At 38.6% G+C, this 18,112-nt stretch overlaps 1 protein-coding gene across 6 annotated transcripts in view; it reads left to right on the top strand.

The window, feature by feature from the left end:
* The window catches only part of RAD18 (RAD18 E3 ubiquitin protein ligase), a 111,765-nt gene that overhangs the window by 28,960 nt on the left and 64,693 nt on the right, over positions 1-18,112 (top strand). For all 6 annotated transcript variants that reach the window (XR_011651539.1, XR_011651538.1, XR_011651540.1 and 3 more), the window contains exons 5-9: positions 3,148-3,485; positions 5,300-5,399; positions 9,932-10,116; positions 14,355-14,431; positions 15,686-15,746. Coding sequence is in view for 3 of the 6 variants with exons in the window: in XM_024556482.4 (XP_024412250.1) it covers positions 3,148-3,485; positions 5,300-5,399; positions 9,932-10,116; positions 14,355-14,431; positions 15,686-15,746 (761 nt within the window). In the remaining 3 variants the exon portion in view is untranslated. The remainder of the gene's footprint in view (positions 1-3,147; positions 3,486-5,299; positions 5,400-9,931; positions 10,117-14,354; positions 14,432-15,685; positions 15,747-18,112) is intronic.

Raw genomic sequence — 18,112 nt, 5'->3', positions numbered from 1 at the left:
CTGTTATTCCCACTGTCTTTTTGTCCATTCATTGGTTTGTTTTTTTTTTTTTTAAATTTAACATATTCATCATAGTTACTTTGAAGTTTTTATCTTCTAATGCCACTCTTTCTATTACTTCTGGATCTCCTTCCATTAACTGTTTTTTAAAAAATAATATTTTGTTGATTATGCTACTACAGATGTCCCATTTTTTTTCACCCTTTATTCCCTTTAACCCTGTACCTCCCCTGCCACCTACATTCACCCCCCTTAGTTCATGTCTGTGGGTCATACATTGTAAATTCTTGGGCTTCTCTATTTCCTATACTATTCTTAAGCTCCCCCTGTCTATTTTGTACCTACCATTTATGCTTCTTATTCCCTACTGATTTCTTGTGGAAATGTGATTCCCTTCACATTTTCCCCCATTCTCTCCTCTTTCTGCTGATAACTCTCTATGTGATCTCCATTTCTGTGATTCTGTTTCTGTTCTCATTGTTTGCTTAGTTTGTTTTGTTTTTGTTTAGGTTCAGTTGTTCATAGCTATGAGTTTGTTGTAATTTTACTGTTCATAATTTTGATCATCATCTTTTTCTTAGATCTAAGTTCCTTTAACATTTCATATAAGAAGGGCTTGGTGATGATGAACTCCTTTAACTTGACCTTACCTGAGAAGCACTTTATCTGCCCTTCCATTCTAAATGAAAGCTTTGCTGGATAGAGTAATCTTGGATGTAGGTCCTTGCCTTTCATGACTTTGAATACTTCTTTCCGGCCCCTTCTTGCCTGTAAGGTCTCTTTGGAGAAATCAGCTGATAGTCTTATGGGAACTCTTTTGTAGGTAACTGTGTCCTTTTCCCTTGCTGCTTTTCAGATTCTCTCCTTCTCTTTAATCTCGGGTAATGTAATTATGATGTGCCTTGGTGTGTGCTTCCTTGGGTCCAGCTTCTTTGGGACTCTCTGAGCTTCCTGGACTTCCTGGAAGTCTATTTCCTTTGCCTGATTGGGGAAGTTCTCCTTCATTATTTGTTCAAATAAGTTTTCAATTTTTTGCTCTTCCTCTTCTCCTTTTGACACCCCTATGATTCAAATGTTGGAATGTTTAAAGTTGTCCTGGAGGTTCCTAAGCCTCTTCTCATTTTTCTGAATTCTTGTTTCTTCATTCTGTTCTGGTTGAATGTTTATTTTTTCCTTCTGTTCCAAATTGTTGATTTTAGTCCTGGTTTCCTTCCCTTCACTGTTGGTTCCCTGTATATTTTTCTTAATTTCAACTTGCATAGCCTTCACTTCTTCCTTTTTTTTTTGCAACCATACTCAGCCATTTCTGTTAGTATTCTGATTACTGGTGTTTTGAACTCTGCATCTAATAGGTTGGGTAGCTCTTCGTCACTTAGTTCTGTTTTTGGACCTGTGATCTGTTCTTTTATTTGGACCATATTTCTTTGTCTCCCTGGGGCCTGTTATGTTGTAAGGGGCGGAGCGTGAGGTATTTGCCAGGGTGGGGCAACCCACTTCGTTATGTTGTGGTGCTGAATTGTCCCCGAGAGGGAACAATGCTGCTTGCTTGGCGCTCGGACGGCTTTCAGTCACTTCCCCTGCTACCCAGAAGCAAATTTGGTCTTTATGGTGCTGATTCCTGGGTAGATTGTCTTGTGTATGTTCTAGGACTCTGTAGGTCTTTCCAGTGAACTCTCCTGTGAGGCTAGGAGTTTCTCCCTCCACCACAACCCCTATAAGTTTTTCCAGCCAGGGGTTTTGAGGCTTTATTTCCCCGTGCCGGAACCCTGTGATGCACAGTCTGTCTCTGCAGTTGTTCCTCCTGGTTTATCCGCACACAAAAGTAGGACCACCTGGTCCACCAGCTGCTGCCTCACCTGCCTGGTCCTCCAGCCGCTGGCTCACTGTGTGTCCTCTCTGCCCTGGCTGCCCTTCTCCGCCCCTCCTCCCAGTCTGGATGAATGTTTCTTCTTTAACTCTTTGGTTGTTGGACATCTGTAAAATTTGATTTTCTGGCAGTTCTGGTTGTTTTTCGTTTTTAAATTTGTTGTTGTCCTTTTGATTATGTGAGGAGGCAAAGTGTATGTACCTATGCCAGCATCTTGGCCAGAAGTCCCCATTAACTATCTTATCTCTTGATTATTGGCTACTTTATTGCCTCTTATCATTTGAACTAACTTTCAATTTTATGTTGAACATTGTAGGTGAAATGTAATAGGGGCTGTGAGTTATCTTTTTTTTTGAAAGATGTTGAATTTTGTTTTGATAGGCAGTTAAATGATCAGCTCTTCACTTTTGTCTAGGCCTGGTTTAGTGTTTTTATTTGGTTTGGTCTGTTTCAGTTTTTTTTTTTTTAACTATATTTCTAGAGCATGGTCCTTCTTCCTAAGGTGTGGCCTTTTTGGGGTTACAATGGAATGTCTGGGGTCTTGCACCAAGGTCTCAGCTTTGGATGGGCTCAAACTCCCAACAGTTTTCTTATCTCTGACCTTTGGAATCTCAGCTTCCTAGCATCTGCTTCTTGCCAGGTCTCCTGGTTTTGTCTTATGCTTGTGCAGCCCTGCAGACGATCAGGAATTGACAAAATTTTCTAAGACTTTTGGGGTTTACTTTGCATGGCTAACCCCCTATTCAGCATGCCGTCCCTCCAAACCCAGCCGCCTTTGCCTAGAATTCTGGTCTCTGTTCCCTCTACCCATGGAGGTCACTGGTCTGTGTGTTGACTTCAGTTCAAATACAACCCCCAGAAAATGTTTCTAGGGGAAATTCTTGGGGAAGTTTTGGATCACCTCATGTTTCTCTTCTCTCAGGGTTTGCAGCCTTGTGCTGACTATATAGCCCATGCTTACAAACAGTTGTTTGTATATATTTGGTCCAGATTTCAAAGTTATTTATGAATGGAGGTTAATTCTGATGCTAGTTATTCTCTATTGCCAGAATCTGAAGTTCCTCCGTTTTATTTTATAGACAGATTAACTGGTTTTTAAAGTCAGATATATTGCTTTATATTTATTTTATTCTAGAAGAAACATTTAGGTTTGGTTATCATTATAGAGTAAATCTTATATTTCATAGAAATAAGTATTAATTGGGAAATCAACTTATGTTAGTTAACTTATTATACATTACTTGCTATCCTAATTGTCCATTGTGTTTTTTTGCTTCAAGGAATCATTTATTGCAGTTTGCCTTAGAGTCACCACCCATTTCTCCTGCTTCCTCCTCTTCAAAGAACCTTGCTGCCAAAGTACACACTCCTGTGGCCTTTAGACATTCTTTAAAGCAAGGAAGCAGGTTAATGGAGAATTTCTTGATTAGAGATACTGGTGGTTCTACATCAAAGTTGTTGATGAACAGGAGTGAAAACAAATTCAGCCCTCAAAGAGAGGGGAGCACTTCTGCAAAGACCAGTGAGACACCTTCCTTGGGAAAGAGAGTTTCTGGCGTTGCGGGTGCTAATGTTCCTGAGTCACCCTCTACATCGACTTTGAAACAAGTTACTAGAGGTAGGAAATTACTTTCATGTTTGTATTTTCTTAATGGAAACCTTTTCATCCCACGTGACATAAGAATACATAAGTACCATTTTTGAGAGGGGAGAAATTCAAGAAAGAGCAAACCAAGTCTGAACTTACGACGTTCTCAGAAGTTGATGTGTGCAGTGCTTCAGGGTGTTTGTTCTGTTTCTCTCTGATTCAGGCTGATTGCTGCATAAAAGAAGCAGTTCTCAGTAGTTTACACTTGGAGCATGGCAGTAGCTTTCTGTTCTTCAGCTTTTAATTCCCCCCTCACCCTTCGCATCTTTTCTACTTTAATCTTAAAGAGCGCCTTGTGTGTTACTACACCACTGCTTGCACACTTCCCAGCTGTTCTGACTGGTGTTTACAGCCTAAAACAATATGGCCCCTGCCCTTCCTGTCCAAACTTTTTCAGCCCTGCCTCTCAAAAGTCCTCTGCTCTAGCCAAGCTGATCTCCCTCCTCTCCTTGAATATACCCAGGGACTGGCAGCCACTACCTGCAGGCCAAATTTGGCTTGTCACACCTATTTTTGTCAGTGAAGGTTCACTGGAGCACAGCATATTTCTTTTGGGAGCCACCTGGCTCCCAAAGCCTGAAACCTTGACTACCTGGCCCTTTGCAGGGTGTGCCGACCCCGTTCTGCCTTTCAGACTCTGTCCAGGTCCTAACCACTCTTCGGTTATGTTGGATAGTATCGACAGCTCATGTCACTGAAGTGTTAGAGCATGTTTTCTGGCCTATTTGTGTATAATCTGCTTAACTTTTTGATGAGTGGGTCAGCCCGGGTTTAACCTGTTGATTCAAGTCTGTTCTTGCCAGTGATGTTTAGAGGACCTTTTAGGCAGAAGCTGTGCCTTAGACATCTTTGGTACACTCCCAGCACATACAGTGCAGGGCTATTCGTGGCTATTAAATTTAGATTCACATTAGTTTATTAGTACTCAATTGTTTAAGTTTCGTAAGGATATGTACATTTTACTTGCATTTCCTAGTGTACCTTACTTTTGGTCAGTCTGTCAATTCACAGTTCTTATGGTAGTGTTTTTAGCTTGATAGTTAAATTATTTCTTCTAGCAGAGCCATTTTTTCCAAATGAAATCTTACAATGAAGCACAGCATATAAAAGAGATCAAGCAGGCCCTGCTGCATTAGAGATGCCCTGCTCCGCCTGACCTCTTCCTTCGTCCCTGTCTGTCACCCGCGGTGGCCTGCAGGCCCCAAGGTACCTCTATAGATCCCTGCCACTCCAGGAAACAGTTTGAGAATGATTGCATTCCCTAATTTTAATTTACAAACAAGAGCTAAATTAACAAATTTGTAACCATTGATAAAGTGAGCGGTAGTTGGCCCAAACCAGCTTTACTGTAGCTGTACCACACCACCCCCTTCAGTTCGCCCCCAGCCAAGTATGTCTTAGCTCAGGTTGTTGTGATTGCTTTGGCACTCAACGTGGATGGATGGTTCCTAGGATTTGGGAAAACCAAAGATTAGTTTTATAGTTTGATCACACCTTGGGAGGAATGACTTAACCAAAGCATTTTCTAATAAACCAATTTCCAGACTTCTTTGCAGTCTCTTCCTTTTTTGAAGTCTGCGACTTCCCACAATTCTGTCCTTACCCAGTAACCTGCCTGTTCCCCTCCTGTTGCCTGGAGGTGCCATTCTTTCCCTCCTCTTTTCTAAGTTGTTCATGTTGGGATTCTGTTTTTTTATCTTAATCTGTGAACAATGCCATGTTATATCATTTTTGCCCATTTTACCAATAATAAATCATCTTTTCTTTTTTAAAAAAAAATACAGTGGATTGTCCTGTTTGTGGAGTTCATATTCTGGAAGATCATATTAATAAGCACTTGGACAACTGTTTATCGCGTGAACAGAAGAAGGAAAGCCTCAGAAGGTAAAAAGTCAAGCATAACCCTAGAGCTGCTTTAGCTAGTTGTCCCTTGTGCCTTTATAAGCTTGGGGGGAAACCACAGTATTCATTTTACCCTCGTGACCGGTCGTCCCTGACCTGTGAGTCCCTCTCTCACTTGCTTTACTTCCGTCAATTCCTCTTCCATTCCCTCTCCTTGTTCTTTCTCTACTCCCACTTTGCCAAATATAATTAGCTATTGAATTTAACTGCTAATAGAATTTAACTTAACAAGAAATTAGTGACTTAGGATTAAATTTTCTTTAAACTTGTTTTCTTCTCTGAGAACTTGAGAACTACCATAAAGCTCCTTAGCCAAAGACAGTAAGGCTAGACTCTGAATATAGAACATATAAAATCTTTCTTCGGTTTTTAGGATGCTCAGAAGTTTCACAATTTTAAATACAGCTAGTTTAAAATAATTTTTTTCCCAGTAGGCAATTATATACATACAGCTTTAAAAGGTACACAAGGGTATATATATATGAAATGGGATGCCCTCCTGCCTCAACCCCCCACCACCCAGGTGGCTTAACTAATAAGTTGTCAACTCAGTGTTTGCACCCACACTTCTGTTTTGCCTCCCTTACACATCAGAGTCACAGTGATTTATTTATGCAGGCCTCTGTTGTTATATGTATAAATTGTTTGGGAGTGAAATTTTAGTCAAAGTTCTATTGCAGGCGCTCAGGAATCAGTCGTTAATGAAGATAATAAGGAAGCAGAAGCCACAAATTAGAGGAGTCTGGTAATGAAGGGAAGAAGAGAGATCAGACAGTAGTTTGGGGGAAGGAAACATCTAGAATAAGGAAGATTTTATTTTTTAAAATAGAAATTGGTGAAGCCTTCAGTCTCTCTCCTTCCACTGTTTCCAGGGAAAGTGCAGATGTTAGGTGGAACAAGGTCAGGAGCATAAGAGATGAAGAGCCCAATAATGAAGTTAATCTCTGATGTGTAGAAAGAACTTTTCTTCTGAGACAGAGGGTCAGAGAGACTTGGAAAAGGAGAGAGGGGAAGTAAAGGAATTACTGGCATCTGGGAGGTCGAGGCGAATAGATTGATAGGCTCTTACATTTGCCTGTTTTGAAGGACGTGGAAGAGTGTTTTCAAAAAATCATGTTAATAAGGGAAGACCCTTTCTTATTTTTTATGATTAAAGATAAAAAGGCATCGCTTAATTTTTTGAGTACCAGTAAATATGGAGTGAATTCAGGTTTCAGGGGACAAACTCATGCTGTTATAACTTACAAAAGCTAACACATGCCCCACGATGATGCTTTGTTCATTTGCTTTGGGGGGCATTAATTGACAGTTCTTATTGTAGTGTTTTTAGCTTGATAGTTAATATTTCCCCCCAGCAAAACCTTTTTTCAAGTGAAGTCTTACAGTGAACTATAACACTTAAAAATAGATAAAATTGGTCCTGGCTGGTGTGGCTCAGTGGATTGAGTGCTGGCCTGTGGACTGAAAGGTTGCCAGTTCGAATCTCAATCAGGGAACATGCCTGGGTTGCGGGCCAGCCCCCAGTGTGCAAGAGGGAACTTATTGATGTTTCTTTCCTTCTCTTTCTCCCTCTTTTTTTCCTCTCTCTAAAAATAAATAAGTAAATCTTTAAAATAGGTAGAATTGGCTGTGTTGCTTCACAGTAGAGACAGGAGGCCCGGGACTGTGCTGCTCCACCCGACCTCCCGCTTCATCCCTGGCTATTGTCCCCGGCGGCCTCTAGGCCCCCAGATACGGCCACAAATGCCTGTGCGGTCGTGTGTGCCCAGCACTCCCTCCTGGTGGGAAATGTGTTGCTGAGAATAAAAGTAGATTTTTGTAGGTAACTTTATTAGTTGAGATTTGGAATAAATGAAACTGGGTCATCCCAGGGATTATTTCCCATAAGCCATCAGAATTGGATGGCCTGCATTTCTCTTTAGAAATGTTTCCTTCTAGAAGCCGAGTATTTTCTCTTTGAAGAGTAAGGAATCGGCACAGATATCTTACTTGGACTGCTCTTTTTCTAGATGCATCCATCATATTTCCTCTAACACATTTAACTCTTGCAATGAATCCGAAGACATACTCATCCATGTATAGTTAAGTTCAAGTTCCAATAGTAGTTCCAGATCCTGCTCCGGGGGCTGCTGCAGTGCTGCCAGGTGCTCTGTTGTTCAACTTAGAAGCACTGCAGACTGAATCTGTCTCCTAGGAAAAGACTGAGTACACAAGATAGCGTATGAAGGCTCTGAGAAGTCCTCCATTAAAGACAATTGTTAATTTTCTTTAACCCAGTAATTCCTAAGCTTATTTTACCCCCAAAGCTCTTTGTCCTGATAACTCATATCTTGCGAAGCTAGTGTTTGTGAAGCTACATTAGGGAAACACTGAGGCTCATTTCTCTTTAAAGAAGTTACAACTTGGTCTGGGGTCTGGTCACATAAAAGAGTCTCTGACATTTAAAATTTTTTTCCATAACCCCCTGACACGCCATTTCCTTGATATGGATGACAACCCTTAACCCATTCTGTGTAGATTCATATCAGAGTTGATACAAAGAATGCTCTTTCTTTTGATGTCTTCAGGTTCTGAGGACCCTTAAATGTGTTCATTAGGTTTCACTAAATCGTGGAAGAAAGATCAGTGTCATTTTCATGTTTTGGGAAACATTTGTGAGGATTCACATTTTAGCATTCTTGGCGGAAATTGTTGATTTGTGCTGGTGCTTTTCGTTGTGTGTGCCAGTGAACGGTGCAGCTTTCCACTGGAGTTTCATAGTCATGAGTTTGGTCATCTGTCCCTGATAAATTAAATGCTTTAGCTGTACAGACTTAATGCATTGTCCCTCACAGTGCGCTTGTATAAACTCCTATAAAATGTTTCAGCTCTAGCTACCTACTGGGATTTAGCCATAATTTTGTCAGTCTTGTTGAGTTCAATGGGCTGTCATTGTAAGAAGAGTGATTTTCAGAAAAATGTTACCTGTGGAGGGTGTGCAGGTCTTTCTACAATTAAATAGTTATTTCTGGCTTTTAGACTCTATTGATAGATCATAAAAGAAATAATTTAGCCAGGAAATGACACTGTTGGTTAGTAGAGAAATGTCTGGTTTTTCAGTCTACATTTAACTATCGTTTCTGTCATTATGTTCTGAACTATTCGCATCAGATTCACCCTGTGGAACCTTATTGATACGGATTTTAGGTCCGCGCTTCAGGATAGAGTAAGTTGGGGGTTGGTTGGGAGAAGTGACTGAGAATCTGCATTTTAAATAAGCTCTCCAAGTGGTTCCGAGACACACTGGCGTTTGGGTTGAATGGCCTTCTGTGAACTAGTTATATGGAAATCCTTTGTAAAATCTTATTTTTTGATAAAATGATTGCTTTTAGCTTCCTATTTATTTTTACCTGAAATTTTGATAGTCTTGTTTTAAAATGATTACAATTGTAACAACTACCTCGAATACATATTTATTAATCACCTAATTGCCATAGTGTTGAGTTAGGTGATATACTCAGAGAACAAGTTTATAATCAGATTAAAACTCACTAACTAGTTTCTGTTTATAAAATTGTCTTAAGTCACTGATACCCTTGGGTAGCTTGACTTCTATTCCATTTTAACAAATTATGTTTATTAATTGGTATTTTGGAGGGAGTAAAAGAAACTCATTTAATAGGGCTTTGCTATATTTAAAATTACAGCTTAGTGCTAATCAGTATATCAATTATGAAAATAGAATGAAGAGCCAGATGGTGATTTTGCTAATACCCTTCTTGTAATGCCTTATATACATATTTGTTAATACAATTTCTTGAAGCTGAAGAGAACAAAACCCTGTTGTGTTTTTTGCTGTTGTTTTCAATTGTGTTCTTTGAAGATGATAGCACAAGAATACCATCTACCCATCGGTTTTCTGAATTCCTTTTTCATTGGTGGTAATGAATTGGGTAGAGCTAATCGTCCCAACAGGTCTTTTATTTCATCCTGCTTTTGCAAAATGATTGTCTTGGATTTGAGGGGAAGTTTTGCATGTGTATTAAAACTTTTTCTAAAGAAGATATGTATGATAATAATGTTAAGTCCATAGCTTAATACTCAATAGGATTTGTACTCTGATATAACTGTTTTTTACAGAGATTTTGCATAGGAGCTATAGGCAATTTTTGGCAAAGCATGCTTTAAAGAGATAGAGAATTGAATAAGTCTAGATAAATGTGATTCTTAGTGAAGTTCTCATAGCATTTAGTTCACAGGCCTTTTGTGTGCGTCCTCAGTCTGCATCTTCAGGCCTGCCCGCTTTCTGAGACCTAAGTTTCTCTATCTGAATGTCCCACTGGCACCCCATGCATCATGTCACAGTGAACTTGATTTGCAAATTTCATCCTTCTCTTTCCCATTTTTATCTTAATGGGTCCATTCTCTTGGTCACCCTAGAATTGAGTCAGGAGGTAAATTACTATCTTAAATGAAAAGCATTTGATAATTCACAATAACCCTCAGTTATCTCTTTTTCTCCCCTTTTCAAAAAGTTCTGTTCAGAAAAGGAAGCCGCTGCCCAAAACTGTATATAACTTGCTATCAGATCGCGATTTAAAGAAAAAGCTAAAAGAACATGGATTATCTATTCAAGGAAATAAACAACAGCTCATTAAAAGGCACCAAGAATTTGTACACATGTACAATGCCCAGTGCGATGCTTTGTATCCTAAATCAGGTAAAGCAATAAAACAGTGAGTAATGCAAACCCTGCATACCGCAGTTTTCTATAGCTCGGTGATTGTAAATCATAGAGATGGATATTTAATAGGTACACTTTTGAAAATAGATAAGACATGCAAATGTATTTCTTCAGAAGGTATTAGTTTATATACTATGATGCGCCAGCCTTTCTCTCAGCCAGTCTCGGTCCCCATTCCCTCTCAGAAGCAGTAACTGCTGCCGATTTCTATGTGTCTTTCCAGAGGTAGTGTGGGATAAAGAGTTGATTTAGAGGTGCCAGCTTTGCAGCATTATGACTGGGTGACTATGGGCAAGTTCCTTAAATTCTTTAAGTGAATGGATCGAAAAACTGTGGTACATTTACACAATGGAATACTAAGCAGCAGAAAGAAGGAGCTCCTGGCCTTCGGGACAGCATGGATAGAACTGGAGAGTATTATGCTAAGTGAAATAAGCCAGTGGTGAAAGACAAATACTATATGATCTCACCTGTAAGCAGAACCTAATCAAGAATACAAACAAACACATAAAATAAGAACCAGAGACATGGAAATAAAAAGCAAACTGACAGTGACCAGAGAGGAGTCGGGGGGGGGGGCGCGGGTATAATGAGGGAAAGAAGGGGAAAGGGCAAGTCAAGGAACACGGATAAAGGACCCATGGGCATGGACAACAGGGTGGAGATTGACTGTGGGAGTGGGGGAGAGGGGGAGTTGGGGGAGAGGAGAGCAGTGTGGGAAAGAGTGGGACAACTGTAATTGAACAACAGTTAAAAAAATAAAAGCTGTGTCAGCTAAATGGAGGCGTAGGTAGATATGCTTTGCCTCCTTGCACAACCAAAAGAAGGAAACAACCAATTTAAAAACAGAAAACAACCAGAACTGCCAGAAAAATGAACTGTATGGAAGTTCGACAACCAAGGACTTAAGAAACATTCATCCAGACTGCACCACAGCGCAGCAAAGTGAGTTGCTCCACCTTGGTGAACCTTTATGGCTCCACCCCTTGCAATGCATCAGGTGCACCAAGACAAAGAAGTATGGCCCAAATGAAAGAACAGATCAAAACTCCAGTAAAAGAACTAAGCAACGATGAGATAGCCCACCTATCAGATCCAGAGTTCAAAATACTGTCAATCTGCATGCTCACAGAAATGATTGAATACAGTCACAAAATAGAGGAAGAAGTGAAGGCTATGCAAAGTGAAATGAAGAAAAATGTACAGGGAACCAACAGTGAAGGGAAGGAAACCGGAGCTCAAATCAACGATTTGGAACAGAAGGAAGAAATAAACATTCAACCAGAACAGAATGAAGAAACAAGAATTTAGAAAAATGAGGAGAGGCTTAGGAACCTCCAGGACATCTTGAAACGTTCCAACATCCGAATTATAGGGGTGCCAGAAGGAGAAGAGGAAGAACCAACCATTGAAAACTTATTTGAACAAATAATGAAGGAGAACTTCCCTACTCTGGCAAAAGAAATAGACTTCCAGGAAGTCCAGGAAGCTCAGAGAGTCCCAAAGAAGCTGGACCCAAGGAGGAACACACCAAGGCACATCATAATTACATTCCCCAAGATGAAAGAGAAGGAGAGAATCTTAGAAGCAGCAAGAGAAAAGGACACAGTTACCTACAAAGGAGTTCCCATAAAACTATCAGCTGATTTCTCCAAAGAGACCTTACAGGCAAGAAGGGGCTGGCAAGAAGTATTCCAAGTCATAAAAGGCAAGGGCCTACATCCAAGATTACTCTATCCAGCAAAGCTATCATTTAGAATGGAAGGGCAGATAAAGTGCTTCTCAGATAAGGTCAAGTTAAAGGAGTTCATCATCACCAAGCCCTTATTATATGAAATGTTAAAGGGACTTATCTAAGAAAAAGAAGATAAAAAATATGAACAGTAAAAATGACAGCAAACTCACAGTTACTAATAACCATACCTAAAACAAAAACAAAAGCAAACTAAGCAAACAACTAGAACAGGAACAGAACCACAGAAATGGAGATCATATGGAGGGTTATCAATAGGGGAGTGGGAGGGGGAGAGAGGGGGGAAAGGTACAGAATAAGTAGCATAACTGGTAGGTAGAAAATAGACAGGGGGAGGGTAAGAATAGTGTAGGAAATGTAGAAGCCAAAGAACTTATATGTATGGCCCATGGACATGAACTATATGGGGGGAATGTGGGAGAGGGGTGTGCAGGGAGAGGGGGGTGAAGGGGGGAATGGGACAACTGTAATAGCATAATCAATAAAATATTTAAAAAAAAATAGTCATATCCAGAGGTATTTGACATACTTGTGCCCCTCAGTTGTGATGGCAGTTTTGATCATCTTGTCAATTTCTCCATTGTATAATTTTCCCCTTGCTAACAATAAGGAATCTATAGAGAGACATTTTAATACCATATATTCTATACCTCATTAAAATTTCACCCTTCTGTCATTCTTTGGTAATTTTACCTGAACTTATCTTTTCTCTGATAGTTGCAAAATGATGATTTTTGTAACATCAGCACTACTTCCACATTTGCCAATTGCCACTTGACATGGTTTTGAAAACCAGAACCCTCTTTTTTTTTTCTTTATTTATGATCAGTGTAGATTCACATACTTATAACTTATTGTCACCCTTAATGATTTTGGTTTTATGTTTTTCCAGGTTTGGCCAGTGGGTGCTTCTTTATGCTAGTTCCTTGTCCTCGTGATGTACCCCATTAGTTTATTTTTATGTATTCATTCATTCCTTCATTTATATGAGTGAGGGGAAAGGAGGGAGAAAGAGAGGAAAAGAAACATCAGTGTATGGTTGCCTCTTGCACAACCTCTACTGGGGACCTGGCCTGCAACCCAGGCTTGTGCCCTGACTGGGAATTGAACTGGTGACCCTTTGGTTTATAGGCCGGCACTTAATCCACTGAGCCTCACCAGCCAGGGCGGAATAATATTTTTAAAAAAGAAAAAATGGACAAAAAGAAAACAGTAACGTGGTAAACTGTAATCATTTTAAACGTAAAAACTAGATTAAAAATACGAGGGAATTACATACTGTTTAAAAGAAAACACTTTAATATAAATAGCCAGGAAGGTTGAAAATAAAAGGATGTGAAAAGATGTGCCACTCAAACACTAACCAAAAGAAAGCTGATGTGGCAACATTAATAGCAGACAAAATAGACTTTAAGGCAGAAAGTGTTACGGGAGATAAAGACGGACATGTCATTTTGGTCCAAATGGTCAAAGTGGTTGTTATCCTACTTTTGGTTGTGCGAGGAAGTGAAGCCTGTCTACCTCCACCTCCATCTTTGCCGGAAGCCTCCCAGTGTACCTTTTATTTAAAACAAACTTTAATTGAGGTAATTGCATTCTTAAATGATCCTCTTGGTGACGATGGTTTTTATAAAAATCTTTAAAATGGGGTTATATCAGGTCTGTATAAAAATGGAGTGAAGAATGCGACCCCCTCATACACGTGCCATCCAGTCGAAGCAGTGTCGACCCACGTGTGCCCAGAGTGTGTCATCCGTCACCTACTCTCTTCTTGCACACGGGTTATTTTGAAACAAAGTCCAGAGATAGTGTCTTTTTGTGTATAAATGTGTAGAGGGGATTGTAGATTTTTATTCTATACTATGTATTTTAGTTTTAATATGTTGACTTTGGAGGCAGAAAGATAATGCTTGCAAGTTCAGTGCTGTTTGCATTCCAAGGCATTTATGTGTGTGACGGAGTGTATTCCAGATCTCTGATGTCTGTGATTGTCTACACCAGCTAACAACAGTGCTGGAGGCAAGGCCATTTCCCCCTGCATTTGTAGACCTTTGTATCTCCTTGAAAAGTAGCCTGTTGTACATATTTAGTGTATTGGAGTTTGAGTGCATATCCCCTGAGAATTGAATTCACATTAATAAATTAATTTTTCAGTTCCATTGAGACTGCTATTTGTACCTGTATACTGAAAGGAAAGACACAGTGATTTTATTGTATTTTTTGGTCATATTTCAAACTGTTTGCATGTATAAGAGTTCAGTGTTTTAACTCTGTTATTTTTTAAAACTTTTATTTTGAAATAACTGTAGCCTTAAAGAAAAATCAGAAAAATGGGACAGGGAGTTTACATGTACCCATCACTCAGCTTCGTTGTTAACAACTCATGTGACCATCGCACAGTGAGCAAAACCTTGTCATTAACTGTCTGTTAACTATTGGCTCTATGTCTTTATTTTAACAGCTGCTGAAATAGTTCAAGAAATTGAAAATATGGAGAAGACTAGGATGCGTCTTGAAGCTAGTAAACTCAATGAAAGTGTATGTTATAGTCTATTTCAGTATCTGGGTAGAAATAAAGTAAAGTTGAAATCTCTACTAAAATTAAAGCAATCTAGTGTGTATTACATCTGTTCAGTGGGAAATGTACTGGAATACATTTCCATTTAATACATTATGATTGGCTTGCAGCTCATTTTTTAGCACAAAATTCTATTACATTTATCAGTCTTCCAGCACAACATGCAATCTAAAGTAGAGTTTATTAGTGAGTTCTAGCCCTTAGGAAAAGCGTATGCCCATATTTATCAGGTAGCATTTGTATTGGTCCTCTCTCTGCTGGTTGCATTTGATAAGCTGTTGAACTTATGCAGCCCTTGTCATCTGTGAAACTCGGGGTTGAACTCTGTGATCTCTAAGATCACCTTAGCTCTGGCACTCCGCAATTCTGTGATTATACTGAGTGAGAAGTTAAGTAATTGTAGGAGTTTGTGAAGATTATCTGTTGAGCTTATTGAAGGGATCAGAGCCCTAAAATTTTTCACTGTTGCCTTCTAGCTTGATGGCCCAAAACTTGAGGAAGGATGCCAAAGAAGAAAATAGTCATTGTGTCCTATGACACTGGAGGAAGTGTTTTGGGCTCTTTTTTTTCTAGATCATCAGTAATGTGTTTGTAAGGAAAACAACGACCTTAGGGAAGTGAGAGTATAATCAGATAGTGGAAAAAATGAGATTTTCGTTGACTTTATTACTACCTATGTGCAAACTGTGTGGTGGAGACTGTAATGAATAATGTAAGTAGACTTCTGATCTCTTAAGTCTAAGATTTTAAAAAGTGGAACTAAAAACTTAACATGTCTTATATTTCCCCTGTATTACATTTCTTATAGATTTGGGGAAGTTAAATTGGAAAAGATAGAAGGGAAGCAAGGTTTGCCTTATTAATGATTTGCTAAATGTCTCCAGTCTTGTACTTTAAAGTGTCACCTATTGTATTAATGAATGTGAAAAACTAAGGATTGAAAATATGAAATTGAATTGTATTAGTACTTCATATGTTCTAATGGAACTCATGTCGTATTTTCTACTGATGAGAAAGTATTGGGTAAATTATATACTAATTATATTGAAGGGAAGTACACAGGAGTTACTTTTCCTAGGTCTGTATAAAACAGAGATGAGAGATTATTTCACTGTATTTTAAACATCCACATTTGAGATTTTAAAGTTTATAGTACTGATTTCTATTTTTGTCATTTAATGAATTTTTAATTAACAGTTTTTGTATCGTTTTAGATAATGGTTTTTACGAAAGATCAAACAGAAAAGGAAATAGATGAAATTCACAGTGAATATCGTAAGTTGTTTGACGTTTTCTTTATTTGCAGAGAATTTGAGTTGCAGTTTTTTATCTTAAGTATATTTAAAAATTTTTTTATATTTGATACAAACTTATTATTACTTAAGACTGAATTTTAGTTGTGTTTACTAAGGCAGTGACCTTTTTTTTTTTAGTCAGTGTGCTTGCTTTTTGATTTGTGACTAACATTCATTCTACTTTGAGCTTATCACTAAGCACTTGGCAAATATTAATTAGTTGCTCTCAAAGCATCTCTGTGAGAAGAAAATGGGATTAAAATGGAAACATTTCTGAATTTCCAGCCCTGAATTTCCAGCCCTGTCCTCAAGTCACTCAATGACATTATTTCTGTAAAGAATTCCAGCACTTACAGCTTGCAAATTTGTGCCAAAAAGAGTTTTCATTTTATTAGGTATTAACAACTTCCTAATTTTGTCACTTTCTTTTCCTTAAATGGCCTTTGTACATCCCTTTCCCAGGGCTAGCACATTACTATTTTGTCAGGTAGGTAGGTAGCTGTTCTCTGCTTGGTTTGTTTGTAGTTTAAATTTACATTTCAGTACCGGGCAAACAATAGATAGCTAATAAATATTTGTTGGATGAGTATCCACACATGATGTGTTTTAGTTGTGCTAAGAGAGATTTGTTTTCTATTTTCAGTTCTTAAGCTTTGAAGGGGCAGGTGAGGCAGTGATCTGTTTGGGCAGGGAGGAGGGCGTGGTTAGTGCGCAGGCTCTGCTTGTAGGTGGGGGGCGGGGCCCTGTGCCGTACTCGACTGTCTGCAGACTGTAGGCTGGACGACCAGGGTCACAGCTCTGTTGCTAGAAAGATAAGTGTGGTGTGATTTTTTTTTTTTTAATCAACTTTTGGGAAATCAAAGCGATTTTTCTTGAGACAGGAGGGAGAGACTATCAGTAGATCACTGATCACTGAATTGCCAAAACTGAGGCCTGTAACAATAAGAAAAACAAAATTTACATGGAGAAAAAGTAACTTAAATCACTAAAAAATGGTATCTAATATATATGTCACACAAAAGAAGAAGTAGATTAGATACAGGCAGGACAATATACAAATATCTATTCCCTACCGTTTAAATATCTTTAAAGAGTTTAACTTTACTAAATAGGTCATGTTAAAATAATTGATTTTGCCCTATAGTATATACTATACTATATACCTCAGTATATACTAAAGGTATATAAAGGTATATACCTTTAGTATGTACCTCAGTATATACTAAAGAAACAAACAAACAACTTTCAGGCATTTCTAAAGCTTAAATGCTTAGTCATGCGTTGTGATTTAGTGTCAGGTTCCAAATATTGATTTATTTTAAACATTTTTATTAATATTTTATATGCATATAGTTTTTTTAAAAATCACTTATATCTGCAAGGCTTATTACTAAAAAACAACTTTCTTGCTTCCTCCACCATCAACTTGTCTTCATTCCCACTCCCTGGAGATAACAGTTGTCGGACTTTGCTTTTGTCTTGGTAATTATACTTATTTTTATGAAAAGATGGTTCTTTCTGCTGTTTCTCAGTGTTTCAGTTCTTCATGTTAACGGTTGATTGATGTCCCAACATGAAGCATGAAGATTTGGTCTTTTGTACATCTGACTCCTGCCTTTGCCTTCTTCTCATCCCCTGGTTATTGTCGTAATTTTTTGTAAGTCTAATATTTAGTTAGATACTTGCAGTTTTAGCCAGACAACATACATAATATGGTTCTGAAGGGAAGCAGAGTATGCCACCCCCAGAATACACTACTGTGGCATAAGAATTAATTACGGTACTTTAAGCTGAAGGCTACTGAGAAGCAGATATTAAAAAAAAAAAAACGTGCTCTTTGCCTTCCCTTTATCTGCCTAAAAGCTGGACACAAATTTACATAGGTGTCTGTTCATCATCCCCTTTCTGTCCCTAGAGATAAATTAGTCTTCATATCAATGGAGAAGGCACTGCCTTAAATCTGTATAATAGACCTTATTCTCGTTGACTGTGGTTTTCCTAGTCACATCCCCAAAACACCCTTTTTGTGTGGGGGGGTGTAGTGATTGGGGGAACTGGGAAAGTGGTATTTAAGCCAGTGTTCTAAGCCCTGTCTTTTAATCTAGGTATCTTCCATGAATATGTAAGATATGACTGTTAATAAACCTCTGTTTGTTTTCCTTTTGTTAATTTGTGTTTTGTTATAGGGTTACCAACAAAGAACTAAGAAGGTTGGAGGGAAAATTATTTTTTCCTCCCCTACAGTTATAATTCCTTTTAGGAAAACATTCTATTTTTTAATAATTTTCTTTCACTTGCTTAGATTTCTATTTACCTAGTATTAATTTACCTCTAAACCTTCCACCA

This window comes from Desmodus rotundus, chromosome 8 (assembly GCF_022682495.2).
Source record: "Desmodus rotundus isolate HL8 chromosome 8, HLdesRot8A.1, whole genome shotgun sequence".
NCBI lineage: Eukaryota > Metazoa > Chordata > Mammalia > Chiroptera > Phyllostomidae > Desmodus > Desmodus rotundus.
Note: the sequence above shows the minus strand (reverse complement) of the source record. Positions and strands in the feature narration are given on the sequence as shown.